The following is a 13,570-nucleotide window of genomic DNA, read 5'->3' as shown; positions in this document are numbered from 1 at the left end:
ACTTGACAGACTGATCAACGTCACCCGGCGCGCCGCGGCGGTTTGCTATGAAACAGTTTGGTGCAACTGACCCTAAACCTCGCTTTAAAAGGCATATATCACTTTGACAACATATTCTTAATGGTAGCCACACACGAAGCGATTTATTTACGCAAGTTTAGACTTGCACAAGTATACTGTTACGTGTGTTGGAAGATTTGTCCAAAGTTTATGCAAGTATCTTCCAACACACGCCAACATTCCAATTGCTACATTTTAATATGAAAGAACGTTCGTGCATTCAGACAACGTTCACGATGAAGCGCCGCGCACGAGAGGCGTGACATTCAAAGGGTTAACTACATGGTCTACATGTGCGTGCAATACGCGAAGGGGGCAATAGAGGTACATACTCTGGTAAATCTGGAACTCAACTTATTACGAAAATAGCCTTCGTATTAGGCGGTTATCTGACTGAATGCGATTCGCACATCGCTCCGACGTGCGAGCGCTTAGCGTTGTCTCGCTCAAATATCAGAGCGACCTGCGGATTGCAACCAGTGTGATAAACGCCTTAAGGAGCGAGTTTAAAAATTTAAAGTTACCGTGGTGACTTGGGCGGGCGCGTCCTCGCCGCCGGGCGCGGTGCTGGGCGTGAACACCTTGGTGTCCGACAGAGATCCTGACCACTCCTCGTTGTCCCAGTCTTCCGCGCTGGGGAATGAGTCTGCTATGTTGTTGCCTGCAAGTAAGTCATCCGTTATTAGGGGTGGCATTGGGGGCATGTACGTGATGTCAGCTTTTAAACTACCATATTTTACTACGCGATTGCTGTTTTGCAGAATTCATACTGAAGTTTCGATTAATTGACAGCAGTGTTATTCAGAATTACATCAACGTGTGTAAACGACATAGTGAATTTTGAAGCTGACGGTACGTTAAGGCCGTTCTGTCGGTTTGCCGCTGTCTCTGTCACATTTCGCAAGAAAGAACGGGAAAAATCATGCGCGCAAAGTGTCAATTTTGATCGAATTTGGACGATTTTTATTTATTTTAAAAACGTTACCCTACAATATCGAAATTCGAAAGCTATGAAATTATTATTGAAGTTAAGATTGTTTTTTCTTCTTTTTTTATTTATAGTATCACATAATAAATAACCGAGTAAAGTTGGATTAAAAGTCCGAGTTAGAGGTTACTTTGGGAATTAATTGTATCGAGCGAAGTGTCATAATTCGTGTATCGGAAGCTATGATATTAAAGATAATATAGTCAAGAACTACATATATTTTTTCCACGTCTACAAATATCAACGCCTCTTAGAAAAACAGGATCATATAAGGAGATTTTTCGCCTTCTGGCTCAGGGAACCGCCTTAAGTATTCCGTAACCCACAATACTGCCCCGCCCGCGCGCCTCCGCTTGTCCGCGACCTGCTACCGGGCTCTAAGGTGAGGAAGTGTGTAGTAGTAGGTACTGACCGTGCTCGCCCAGGTCGGCGCGCGGCCGCGGTCGGCCGGGCGGCCCGCGCCGGGCGCCGCGCGCGCGCCCCCGCGCTGCGCCGCGGCCCCGCCCGCGCACCTCCGCTTGTCCGCGACCTGCTACCGGGCTCTAAGGTGAGGAAGTGTGTAGTAGTAGGTACTGACCGTGCTCGCCCAGGTCGGCGCGCGGCCGCGGTCGGCCGGGCGGCCCGCGCCGGGCGCCGCGCGCGCGCCTCCGCTTGTCCGCGACCTGCTACCGGGCTCTAAGGTGAGGAAGTGTGTAGTAGTAGGTACTGACCGTGCTCGCCCAGGTCGGCGCGCGGCCGCGGTCGGCCGGGCGGCCCGCGCCGGGCGCCGCGCGCGCGCCCCCGCGCTGCGCCGCGGCCCCGCCCGCGCGCCTCCGCTTGTCCGCGACCTGCTACCGGGCTCTAAGGTGAGGAAGTGTGTAGTAGTAGGTACTGACCGTGCTCGCCCAGGTCGGCGCGCGGCCGCGGTCGGCCGGGCGGCCCGCGCCGGGCGCCGCGCGCGCGCCTCCGCTTGTCCGCGACCTGCTACCGGGCTCTAAGGTGAGGAAGTGTGTAGTAGTAGGTACTGACCGTGCTCGCCCAGGTCGGCGCGCGGCCGCGGTCGGCCGGGCGGCCCGCGCCGGGCGCCGCGCGCGCGCCCCCGCGCCGCGCCGCGGCCCCGCCCGCGCGCCTCCGCTTGTCCGCGACCTGCTACCGGGCTCTAAGGTGAGGAAGTGTGTAGTAGTAGGTACTGACCGTGCTCGCCCAGGTCGGCGCGCGGCCGCGGTCGGCCGGGCGGCCCGCGCCGGGCGCCGCGCGCGCGCCTCCGCTTGTCCGCGACCTGCTACCGGGCTCTAAGGTGAGGAAGTGTGTAGTAGTAGGTACTGACCGTGCTCGCCCAGGTCGGCGCGCGGCCGCGGTCGGCCGGGCGGCCCGCGCCGGGCGCCGCGCGCGCGCCCCCGCGCTGCGCCGCGGCCCCGCCCGCGCGCCTCCGCTTGTCCGCGACCTGCTACCGGGCTCTAAGGTGAGGAAGTGTGTAGTAGTAGGTACTGACCGTGCTCGCCCAGGTCGGCGCGCGGCCGCGGTCGGCCGGGCGGCCCGCGCCGGGCGCCGCGCGCGCGCCTCCGCTTGTCCGCGACCTGCTACCGGGCTCTAAGGTGAGGAAGTGTGTAGTAGTAGGTACTGACCGTGCTCGCCCAGGTCGGCGCGCGGCCGCGGTCGGCCGGGCGGCCCGCGCCGGGCGCCGCGCGCGCGCCCCCGCGCCGCGCCGCGGCCCCGCCCGCGCGCCTCCGCTTGTCCGCGACCTGCTACCGGGCTCTAAGGTGAGGAAGTGTGTAGTAGTAGGTACTGACCGTGCTCGCCCAGGTCGGCGCGCGGCCGCGGTCGGCCGGGCGGCCCGCGCCGGGCGCCGCGCGCGCGCCTCCGCTTGTCCGCGACCTGCTACCGGGCTCTAAGGTGAGGAAGTGTGTAGTAGTAGGTACTGACCGTGCTCGCCCAGGTCGGCGCGCGGCCGCGGTCGGCCGGGCGGCCCGCGCCGGGCGCCGCGCGCGCGCCTCCGCTTGTCCGCGACCTGCTACCGGGCTCTAAGGTGAGGAAGTGTGTAGTAGTAGGTACTGACCGTGCTCGCCCAGGTCGGCGCGCGGCCGCGGTCGGCCGGGCGGCCCGCGCCGGGCGCCGCGCGCGCGCCCCCGCGCCGCGCCGCGGCCCCGCCCGCGCGCCTCCGCTTGTCCGCGACCTGCTACCGGGCTCTAAGGTGAGGAAGTGTGTAGTAGTAGGTACTGACCGTGCTCGCCCAGGTCGGCGCGCGGCCGCGGTCGGCCGGGCGGCCCGCGCCGGGCGCCGCGCGCGCGCCTCCGCTTGTCCGCGACCTGCTACCGGGCTCTAAGGTGAGGAAGTGTGTAGTAGTAGGTACTGACCGTGCTCGCCCAGGTCGGCGCGCGGCCGCGGTCGGCCGGGCGGCCCGCGCCGGGCGCCGCGCGCGCGCCTCCGCTTGTCCGCGACCTGCTACCGGGCTCTAAGGTGAGGAAGTGTGTAGTAGTAGGTACTGACCGTGCTCGCCCAGGTCGGCGCGCGGCCGCGGTCGGCCGGGCGGCCCGCGCCGGGCGCCGCGCGCGCGCCTCCGCTTGTCCGCGACCTGCTACCGGGCTCTAAGGTGAGGAAGTGTGTAGTAGTAGGTACTGACCGTGCTCGCCCAGGTCGGCGCGCGGCCGCGGTCGGCCGGGCGGCCCGCGCCGGGCGCCGCGCGCGCGCCCCCGCGCTGCGCCGCGGCCCCGCCCGCGCGCCTCCGCTTGTCCGCGACCTGCTAACATATACGATGCAAACAAACTTGTATACAGAACGTGCGTGACCTGTAGGGATAGGGACACAGGAGCCGAGTTAATGAAGATATTAATTCCGATTTGCGTCAGTGACAGCCCATCCCCCACTCGAGCTATCGTCTCCTCGTACCCGTATTTTCACTTGTATGGCTGTGTATGATATGCGATTCTACAACCGGCATCGTCGTAACCAGAAAACTGGGCCCTCGTCAGATTACAGGTACAGTTCTAGTCTACCCAATTTAGACTTAAGGTTTAATTACACCTGAACCATGGGATAGGTTTCTTACTTGTTTATTTGTAATAGTGTGGTTGTTACATATGAAACAAGATCACAATACAGATGGATTATTAAAAAAATGCACTCACGTGGACGCGGCGGGCCAGATCGTTCCCTCGGCTCTCGCGCCTCTCGCTCGCGAGGGGGCTCGGGCTCGCCGTTTCCGGCGGCGGCTGGTGGCTTTTTCTTCTTCTTTTCGCTTGTCTGCCATTCGCCCTAGAAAACACCAAACATTCAAAAACATTACATAAAAATGTGACCAGATATAAAAAAAACTGTTTTTGAAACACTTACTCCTTCCTGTCTATGAAGTATTCCTCGAGACCTTTCAAATGCCAAACTAAATGTGTTTACGTTTATCTGTCAAAGATTTGATTAGGTTTCCTCCTGACTGTATTATCAGATCAGCTCCATGTTAGCATATTATTGCTTGTCATTTGAATTACGGAAGTACGTCAAATTTCCAATAAGACACCGCTAAGTAGTTCAAATTTAAGTTACAATTTGAATCATAATCACTACATAGTATAAAACATAGTCACTTTTCGCTGTCTGTCCGTCCGTCTGTCCCTATGTATGCTTAGATCTTTAAAACTACGCAACGGATTTTGATGCGGTTTTTTTAATAGATACGAGTGATTAAGAGGATGGTTTATATGTATAATTTGTTAAGGTTTTGTGTAAATTAGTTGAACTACCTGTGCGAAGCCGGGGCGGGTCGCTAGTCATAAAGTAAACGAGGGTAAAAACATGATAATTTTCAAAACGATGGCAACGCGCTGATGTTTTACGCCCAGTGTGTAGTAAGCCCTCAGCTCTCATAATCTATGGTCACAGGGCAACCCCGCCACGAAGAAGCACGGACACGCGCCGACCGGCGGACAAGTTTGACGACAAGTCGACCGTGCTGACTCCGCGACGGCCCCCTCCGTTACGAGTTCTCATCATTGGGCACAATCCAAGACATTTCTTAAGTAATAAATTTAAATTTGCGTACGTTCCATATCTGTCTCACTGACTCAGGTATATCGCGTGATCTGTCCATATGCGCGTCCGCGATAAGTAAAACGTGTCATGTAACACGGCTTTAACACGCAGGCTTCCACGATATTCGTATTCTGGCAATAACTGATTGATAGTCTGACTGTGGGAATAATATCCACAGAAAAAAAGTGTAACTGAAACTGTAAAGTGAAACTGTGGTTCCAAATTCGGTTTGAAACGGAAACTGCGTGAAACTGCTTTGACATTCAAATTAAATCCGGACCCGCTGCACGTTAGTCATTTTTTTTATTTTTTTTTATGACCTTTAAAACATCCAAATATTGTAACATTAATTACCCAATAACTATTCATTTATTATGTTTTTTGTTTATATATATATATATATATTTATATATATTACTAATAAAGGCCTTGGCAGAATAACAGCGTTGGAATTTGCCCCATTTGCAAATTGCAACAATATGCTGTTGCTGAGACAGGGCCTTTTCCCTACTGTACACATTGCTGGACCCGTGTGTAATTTTTCTGTTTTTAATGTGTAAATAATTCTACCTTTGTTTTTTTTTTTGTTTTTGCTGTTCTTATTATTTTCTCTTTTTAAGTATCTTATTTCTTTCATCGTATTGTCCTGTGTATGTTCTTCTAACCTGTATTCGCTGACTCTCCTCCAGCAGCAGGTTACAGGCGGCGACCATGTCGTTGTCAGAGTCGTGCAGCGCCGAACACACCTCCTCCTCAGTGCGACATGTCATCTCCATCAGTTCTAGCACCTGTGGACGTTAACAATAGTTATTGATACAAATAAACGGTTTAAATATTACCTAGGGCAGGGGTTGGCAAACCGCAATTCGCGAGCCGCGTGCGGCTCTTTATATCCGCCATTGCGGTTCTTCAAGAGCCCACACAATTAATACTTAGAGAACTTAGACCAGTCAAATCACTTTTGTGGCGTTTGACATTTCTAAAAACGTCATTTCTCCTGTGGTTGTCTCTTCTCTTCATAAATTTGGCGACTCTTGAGCTAGGGTATGGTCAAACTATATCAGTCAACAACTCAGTTAAATACTAGTAGCTAAAGATAAATTCCAATGGCAACAGCTTTTGCAGCGCAGCATTGCTGCAGACTGGTCGCAAGAAATATCAATTATCCAGGACATCAACATCAAAATTGACATTTCCTGGCATCAATGCTGCAATGTCGACAGACTGCATGTTGTAAGCAAAGGTAACATCAAATTTGACGTATCCTGCGGCAATACAGTCATTTCACTATTGGGCAAATAACTAATATTAATCATGTGGCTTTGTTTTCATTATTCGAAGTACCAAAAATTGCTAACTAAATAGGAGATTTTATCAAAGCATGACAGGAATTTGCCTTCTATTGTTGGGTATTTCCCACAATACCAATCGAGTTTCGAATGATTCGATCTAAAAGGGAAGATAGCGTGTGAAAGTGATCTCACCATTCTTCGGACGTCCGTGGAGTCGTCGCTTTTGCGGTCGATAATGTTTGCCATACGCATCTGTTCTGTGGTTGCCTGGAACATAAACAATAAGTTGATATTTGAAGACGGGCTTCAAGGGAAAAAGGTCTTTAGTGAAATAGGCAAAGAGTGTAAATGCACGCAATCATTGTTAATGGTTTAATTAAGCGCCTGTCGCACTGAGGCCAGCTTTCTCTTTATTGGCAACTAGCTTTTGCCCGCGACTTCGTCTGCGTGGAATTAGTAATCTGTATACCAAATTTCAACTAAATCGGTTCAGCAGTTTAAGCGTGAAGAGGTAACACACAGACAGACAGACAGACAGACTTTCGCATTTATAATATTAGTATGGATAAGAGAAATAGGTAGAGGTATGATAAGGTTCCATGTCCATTCATAAGCTATTGATTGTCGTTAAGACCGACGAGGTATGAAATGAAGTAAAGTCTTAATTTACGCTGGGCCTGACCTATATCAACAAACCGTTTATAGAGTTTTCCGTACGTTTTATTAAGCTATAATTACTAATCCCTGTTGTTTGAACTTCTCAGCTGGTGATGTTATTATTATTCGACGTCCTTACTAATCTTGGGCTTTGTGTTTATTTTTCTCCTTGGTGTTCACTTCATAAGATGCCACTGACCTAGGCCTTAGTTACGTACAGTTTGACCTTGACCCCGCTAACTTGCAATATGACTTATATGACCCTGACCCCACTAACTTTGCATAATTTCTGACACCCTTATGCCTTATAAATAGCCCTCAGCTCTCATAATCTATGGTCACAGGGCAACCCCGCCGCGGAGTAGCTCGGACACGCGCCGACCGGCGGACAAGTTTGGCGAAAAGTCGACCGTGCTGATCCCGCGACGGCCCCCCTCCGTTATGATTTCTCATCATTGGGCACACTACAAAACATTTCATATAGTCTGACAATTTTTCAAAAGTAGGCGCGTAGATTTGATCACTGCATTTGAATTTTGCGACGTTTTACTGACAAAACTCTTTACTCTTCCCTGGGTGTGAAACTTTATAAGATCCTCTTGACCTACACCCTAATTACTTACAATTTGACCTTGACCCCGCTAACTTGCAATCTGACCCTGCCCCCACTAACCTGTAGCTGTTGTTTGACCTTCTCCTTGGCCGGTGGTTTGTCGACGCCCTTGGCCTTGTCCTGGGCTTTGTCCTTCCCCTTCGCACCACCCTTGGTGGCGCGTGCTCCCAAACTCATCTTTATCTGCTATAATTATATTTACAGCCTCTATTTACAAGCAGCTGTAACAATAAAACAAAATACGATTAGTATTTTACACAAATATCAAATGCACTTTATACTTACCCGTAAATACACAGAGCCTTTTTATTACCCATTAACTTTTCTCCTTGATTGTACAGTTAGCTTATAGTAGTGTCTAACCGAAACCGAAGCACAGACCGAAGCATGATTTTTACACCGAAACCCAAACCAACACTTCCACCGGGCAATACAGTTTTCGGCGCGGCCGAAAGTTTTAGCAGTTTTTGAGCCGAAACGGAAACTTCCGGTCGTAGCATGATTTTTATGCCGAAACCTGCCGAAACCGGAAACCAGGGATCGGAACCGGTTTTTTGCAAAAACTTCGAAATAACCATATATTTCGAATTATTTTATACTCCATAAATGTAGGACTCAGTTGTGTTTTAGGTAACAACTTCGTGTTATTAGATCGCCCAATTAGAAATGAAATAATTAACAAAGAACGAAAAAATACCGGTTTTGTTCCCATACAAAAAATACCGGAATCCGGTCCCTGCCGGAAACTTCGGTCAGACACTGAGCATATAGAGTAGCAACAGGGTATTTGACTACTAGTCAAATCATTTTTTTTTTTCGAACTGCTAAAACGATTTGCTACTATGGAATTTATATGAAACACTAACATGTGACGTCACGATCAAAATACCTACTCTTTATAGTTTTATACGGGTTTTAAAATAGAAATTGTGTCTAAAAATAACTGCTGTCTACGTTTCTCTATTAATCTTCTGGTGCTTTATTAATTGCGTGGTGTAAAATAATTTATTTTAAATACAGTCAAATACTAGTCAAATATTAGTCACAGTAGAGGATAGAACCAAACGCCAAAAGTATCTGCCATCCTCTAAAGGCTCCTGTACACCATGGCCCAGCGTAGGCCAATCTAAGGGACGCAGCTATGCGGTGGGATAAGATAGCGATATCACTTGCTCCCTCTAACGCATAAATGCGTCCCTTGGACTGGCCTACACAGGGCCATGGTGTACACTGTACAGGCGCGTTTACATACAGTTTTCCGCAATCGTAAACGTCGTAGCGATATATCTCTAGAGATTGAGTTCAAAAGTATCTGGTTCGGTATGGTAAAGCCAAAAGTACCTATCTAACTTTCGATGCGCAGTCCCATCCGCTACTGTCGACGCTGACTGTACTAATTAAAAAAAAAAAACTTATTCTTGGTATTCTGAACTTTTATAAAATTACAAGTTCAACAAGAATTGCTTAAATTAAAAACCTTTATCTTATTAATTAAGACCAATTGAACGTTGAATGCCTAAATTATTTACATGACCAGATATTTTAATAGCCCTATTGTGTAAAATGGACACTAGGTATCTCACAATCGAAATAAAACGAAATTGCAAACATAATTATAACTTAGTCCTAAATTATCCTGACTTTAAAGCCTTGGATGAGTTGGATGCTAAGATCGTTGGCCGTGAAATCGCAAACGCGTTTTACTGGTGATAAGGTTATTGACGTGTTATGCTCCGTGCACACTAGACTCGACTTTTTATTGACAAGGGTGACTAAGGGCGAGAACATACAGTCCGTATGAGTAATGTGAACAATGGCTAATCGATTCGCGAATATGAAATGTGTTTTAAATACTAGGTACACAAGTACAGTCGAAGGCAAAAATATCGATCCAGAATTCCAGACAAATGGCTCAAAAATATGTGAACACGACTTTACACATATTTTTGTAACTTCGGGAATGTATATATATTTATGCCCTTGACTGTAAACACGCTTTCACGGCTCTTATTACGTAGTGCGCCAAACCATATATTACCCCGGCCACATACTCGACGTGTGGCATGGAAAGTAGCGAGGGAAATAGGCAGATACGTGAGAGACGTAGTGTGGCCGCAGTACTCGTCATGCCCACCCCCACCGCTCCATATTTTGTCGGTTTTTTTGGCGCGAGTCGCAAAGGACCGGTAATATGAAGCGCGAATAATCGCGCGAGTAGGGCAGTGTCTGGCCGTAGCGGGCGACATCGCGGCAGCGCGAGAAGCATAGTGTGGTTGAAGTATATCGAGTTCAGATTCACTTCATTCACTATTCTAAAGTAAGGACGCTAAGCAAGAATAATTTCGTACATTGACCCGGCTGTTCCTATATCCATCGCACGTGCATAATTATATGGCTGTCCCGCTCGCACAGTGTCATCGACCGCCGGAATCATTGGTGGGACAGCATTAAAATTATGCTCGTGCGATAGAGATAGGAACAGGCGGGTCAATCTTCGTGCTTAGCATCTTTCCTTTAACTATGAGGAATAACATAACATTTTTAGTTAAAAGTTACTGTGTGTTTATTTTAAACCGCACCTACACGCAATAATAAAGTTAAAAATAGGAAGCCACCTGTAGTTGTCAGTTAAAAATAGCATACTACTAAGTTTAGTATAAAAAGCGTGTGATAACGATAACTATCCACTGCGACGCGTGTTTACGGCAGTCGTAAACTACGAATTGCCATTGAGAAAATCTTAAAATCAGTTTCATGTCTGCATTTGCAACTATTTGCCTAGTGGTACAATGACTTCTTTTGTCTTTTGTATAAAGCTTTATACACAGGATTTCGATCAATAATTTGTAAGCGACTTCGACAGGCTAATGATTCACCCATCAAAGGTCAGTGTCAAAAGCAGGTGAAGCTTAACTCACTTGGATCTATAGTTTGTCAAAGGACTCTCTCATTTCAAACATAGACAGAGAGAATCATACTATCTTTGTCTTACACTAGTACCAGCACCCAAAAGAAAAGGAGTGTAGTTTTTTTTGTTCTTATTTACTGACACTTTGGCTTGACCAACTATATTATATTTGCTAAAATACCTGTGTTGGATTAGTTACCATAAACCTGCAACTCACTATTATGCTGAGTGTTGCAACTCTTGCAAGAGTGAGTAATAGCTACCTATATTACAAGTGCGAGTCGGACTCGCGCATGAAGGGTTCCGTACCATTATGCAAAAAACGGCAGAAAAATCACGTTTATTGTATGAGACACTTCATTTATTTTATTCTAGTTTTAGTATTTGTTGTTATAGCGTCAACAGAAATACATCATCTGTGAAAATTTCAAATGTCTAGCTATCACGGTTCATGAGATACAGCCTGGTGACAGACGGACGGACAGACAGACCGACAGAGGAGCGGAGAAGAGAACTTTAGAAACAAACGAAACCATAAGATTTTTCATTTAGGGAATCAAAGTACCTACATACTATATTTTTATAAGTGTCTGCAGTATTTTTATTTATTTAATTATAATTGCTTACATGTCCACACTTGGTCAGGGTCTTGGCAATACATATCAGGTCTTCCAGTAACAATTATTTCAATACATGCTACCCATGTCGGGTGTGGCAATCACAGATGCTTATAAATAAGTAGGTACATTATATCAATAATTCCATAATTGCTTAAATGTAGGTATTACAAATAGGTTTTCTATAAGGCAAATTAATAAAATTGTATTTAATTGTGGTGAACTGACACAATCTTCAAACTTAATCACAATCAGTTCAATTTGTGAAAAATTCTAATATTATAATTATAACACAGGTCCATGGAGAGGCAAATTTATTATTACAAGTACAGTGAAATTTGTTTCATTGCGCTTATACTGACCAACCGCTACTATGACGTAATTATTGTGCGAAGTTTGGTTTTCATATAAAATTATTTGTGACAAAGTCGGATAAGATGACTTCACTTATAGTGACAAATCGCTTACTGACCTATAAACTATAAATCCTATTTTCATGAAATTATGTCCGGTTATACTGACACTTCACTGGTTTTCATGGCCATCCCCACATCTTCCCTGCGAGGACATTTGGGGTGTGTGTGCCGTGTAAGTTGCTTTAGTTTTGATTCTCAGTGATAAGTTGAATAATTGGTAAGGTTAATAAAACTCATATCTCACAAAAGAATTTGAGATTAATTTGGAAAGAATAACAAAAATAAGAAGTTAATTAATTATGCTTCATATGATCACTTAGTATGACGTATTTGTCACTTCCCTTTGATGTCATTATAAGTGGATTCTACTGTAATGTGAGGGCTTCAAGTTATATTTAGTAACCAAAAGGTCTATGGGCAAGAATTATAATCTACACTAGGGCACCTTTTATAGATACAATGTCAAAAACAGGGTAAAATAGCACAATACATTGGCATTAACAGTTACACTGGTGTACACTAGGCATATTCAACCCACAACTATCTAACCGAAATAATTCTAAGCAATAGGTGCAAGTAATTTTTTTATTTACTTCATTTCTGATGATGTAATTGCTGTTACATTTCATTTGTATCTGAATAAATTAGGATTATCAACCAAGGAGTGTTATGTTGTGAATGTTCTCAATATGCAATAGTTTTTATCAAGATACAAATAAACATTACTTTCACTGGTAATTAATAACTTGTGCTAAATAAAATATGATTCCAAGCAGTCCATTAAGTATCACTTCTGTTCTGATCAGAAAAAAAAAACCCTATTCAAATTTCAAGGACATGTATCTCCAAAAAGTGAATGCCCTCCCACATAACCTAATCCTTTTGTTAAAAGCTTTGTTAACAAGTTTTAACTGCACAGAAGTGCCAAAATACACATATCCACCAACAATTTACCATAAACTTTGACCATCAACAAAATGCGTAGGCACTATATCAGCACAAAGACATCATCACTTACCGTCCGTGGCAGTGTAGGAGCGGCAAATTGATAAACAAAACACTTGTGTAAATTTACTACAAACTACAACTTTTACCCATCACAACACTGCAATAAACTCATTCAAACAACAACATCTACTTCCGAATCAGCACTAGCGACGAAATACAAAAATATTCAACTTTAAGCAGAAATCGGGACAATGATTCATTGCAAGTGGAGCGCAAGGGCGATACACGAAAAACGAGGATGCGCGTCGGCTTCCTACGGAAACACGCAGAATTGCGAAAGCAGCACTTTTCCACGATTCAAGGAACACGCGTCATCGAATCCTATCCCGTTCAGCGCGAAACCAAATACCAGCGGCACATGTGGGGGACGCCATTCTTGAAGCAGCTTTCTTGGTATCAAAATGACAGACAGTCTCCTTTATGATGGAATTACGTACACAACACCTTTTTTACACATTGTTTTACGCACATCAACACACAATTAAATCTCAACTTTTATGTTTACCTTAATTCTAAAGCAATATCCGAAAATCAACTTATTTTTTAATAAAATTTCCTGATTTCCATACCTGTGATGCGCTCTCAAACGCAAGCTGGTCACGTGACTTGCTAGTGGTGTTCCATGTTCACGTTTAACGTAACGGTTTGAAGAATGGCCAGTTTTTAATGCCAAAAAAACTTGTGATTATGTAATAATCGAAGACAATCGATATTATAATTCAAAGCATAATATAGGTGTTCAAATAATATTCGAATATGTTTATATATACACTATAAAAGCGAAATATGTATATTACCGGTATGATATTACTTAAATTACAATAGTTTTACGCTGTGAAATTTTGAAATATATAATTATATTAATAATTCATTTTTTTACATATTTTTTTACAAATTCCCTGAATATTTGAAAACCTTTTTTTTATTACTTAAATAAAGCGGAAGTTTTACATGCCTAATTTATCTGTCCACGCTAATTTCCTTGAACGTGGGACGTTCCTTTTCACTT

General features: G+C 45.8%; 1 protein-coding gene across 1 annotated transcript in view; it reads right to left on the bottom strand.

The window, feature by feature from the left end:
• The window catches only part of LOC134748943 (protein lingerer-like), a 41,208-nt gene extending 27,959 nt beyond the window's left edge, over positions 1-13,249 (bottom strand). The window contains exons 1-14 of the mRNA XM_063683815.1: positions 13,131-13,249; positions 7,673-7,833; positions 6,535-6,609; positions 5,716-5,838; positions 4,153-4,279; positions 3,648-3,764; positions 3,382-3,599; positions 2,951-3,346; positions 2,520-2,915; positions 2,355-2,471; positions 1,924-2,319; positions 1,759-1,875; positions 1,461-1,590; positions 585-721 (exon numbers count right to left, since the gene is read on the bottom strand). Coding sequence (XP_063539885.1) covers positions 585-721; positions 1,461-1,590; positions 1,759-1,875; positions 1,924-2,319; positions 2,355-2,471; positions 2,520-2,915; positions 2,951-3,346; positions 3,382-3,599; positions 3,648-3,764; positions 4,153-4,279; positions 5,716-5,838; positions 6,535-6,609; positions 7,673-7,789 — 2,466 coding nt within the window. The 5' untranslated portion in view covers positions 7,790-7,833; positions 13,131-13,249. The remainder of the gene's footprint in view (positions 1-584; positions 722-1,460; positions 1,591-1,758; positions 1,876-1,923; positions 2,320-2,354; positions 2,472-2,519; positions 2,916-2,950; positions 3,347-3,381; positions 3,600-3,647; positions 3,765-4,152; positions 4,280-5,715; positions 5,839-6,534; positions 6,610-7,672; positions 7,834-13,130) is intronic.
• Positions 13,250-13,570: the final 321 nt, after the last annotated feature.

The sequence above is a fragment of the Cydia strobilella genome, chromosome 2, assembly GCF_947568885.1.
Source record: "Cydia strobilella chromosome 2, ilCydStro3.1, whole genome shotgun sequence".
Taxonomy (NCBI): domain Eukaryota; kingdom Metazoa; phylum Arthropoda; class Insecta; order Lepidoptera; family Tortricidae; genus Cydia; species Cydia strobilella.
This window is presented reverse-complemented; position numbering and strand designations above follow the sequence as displayed.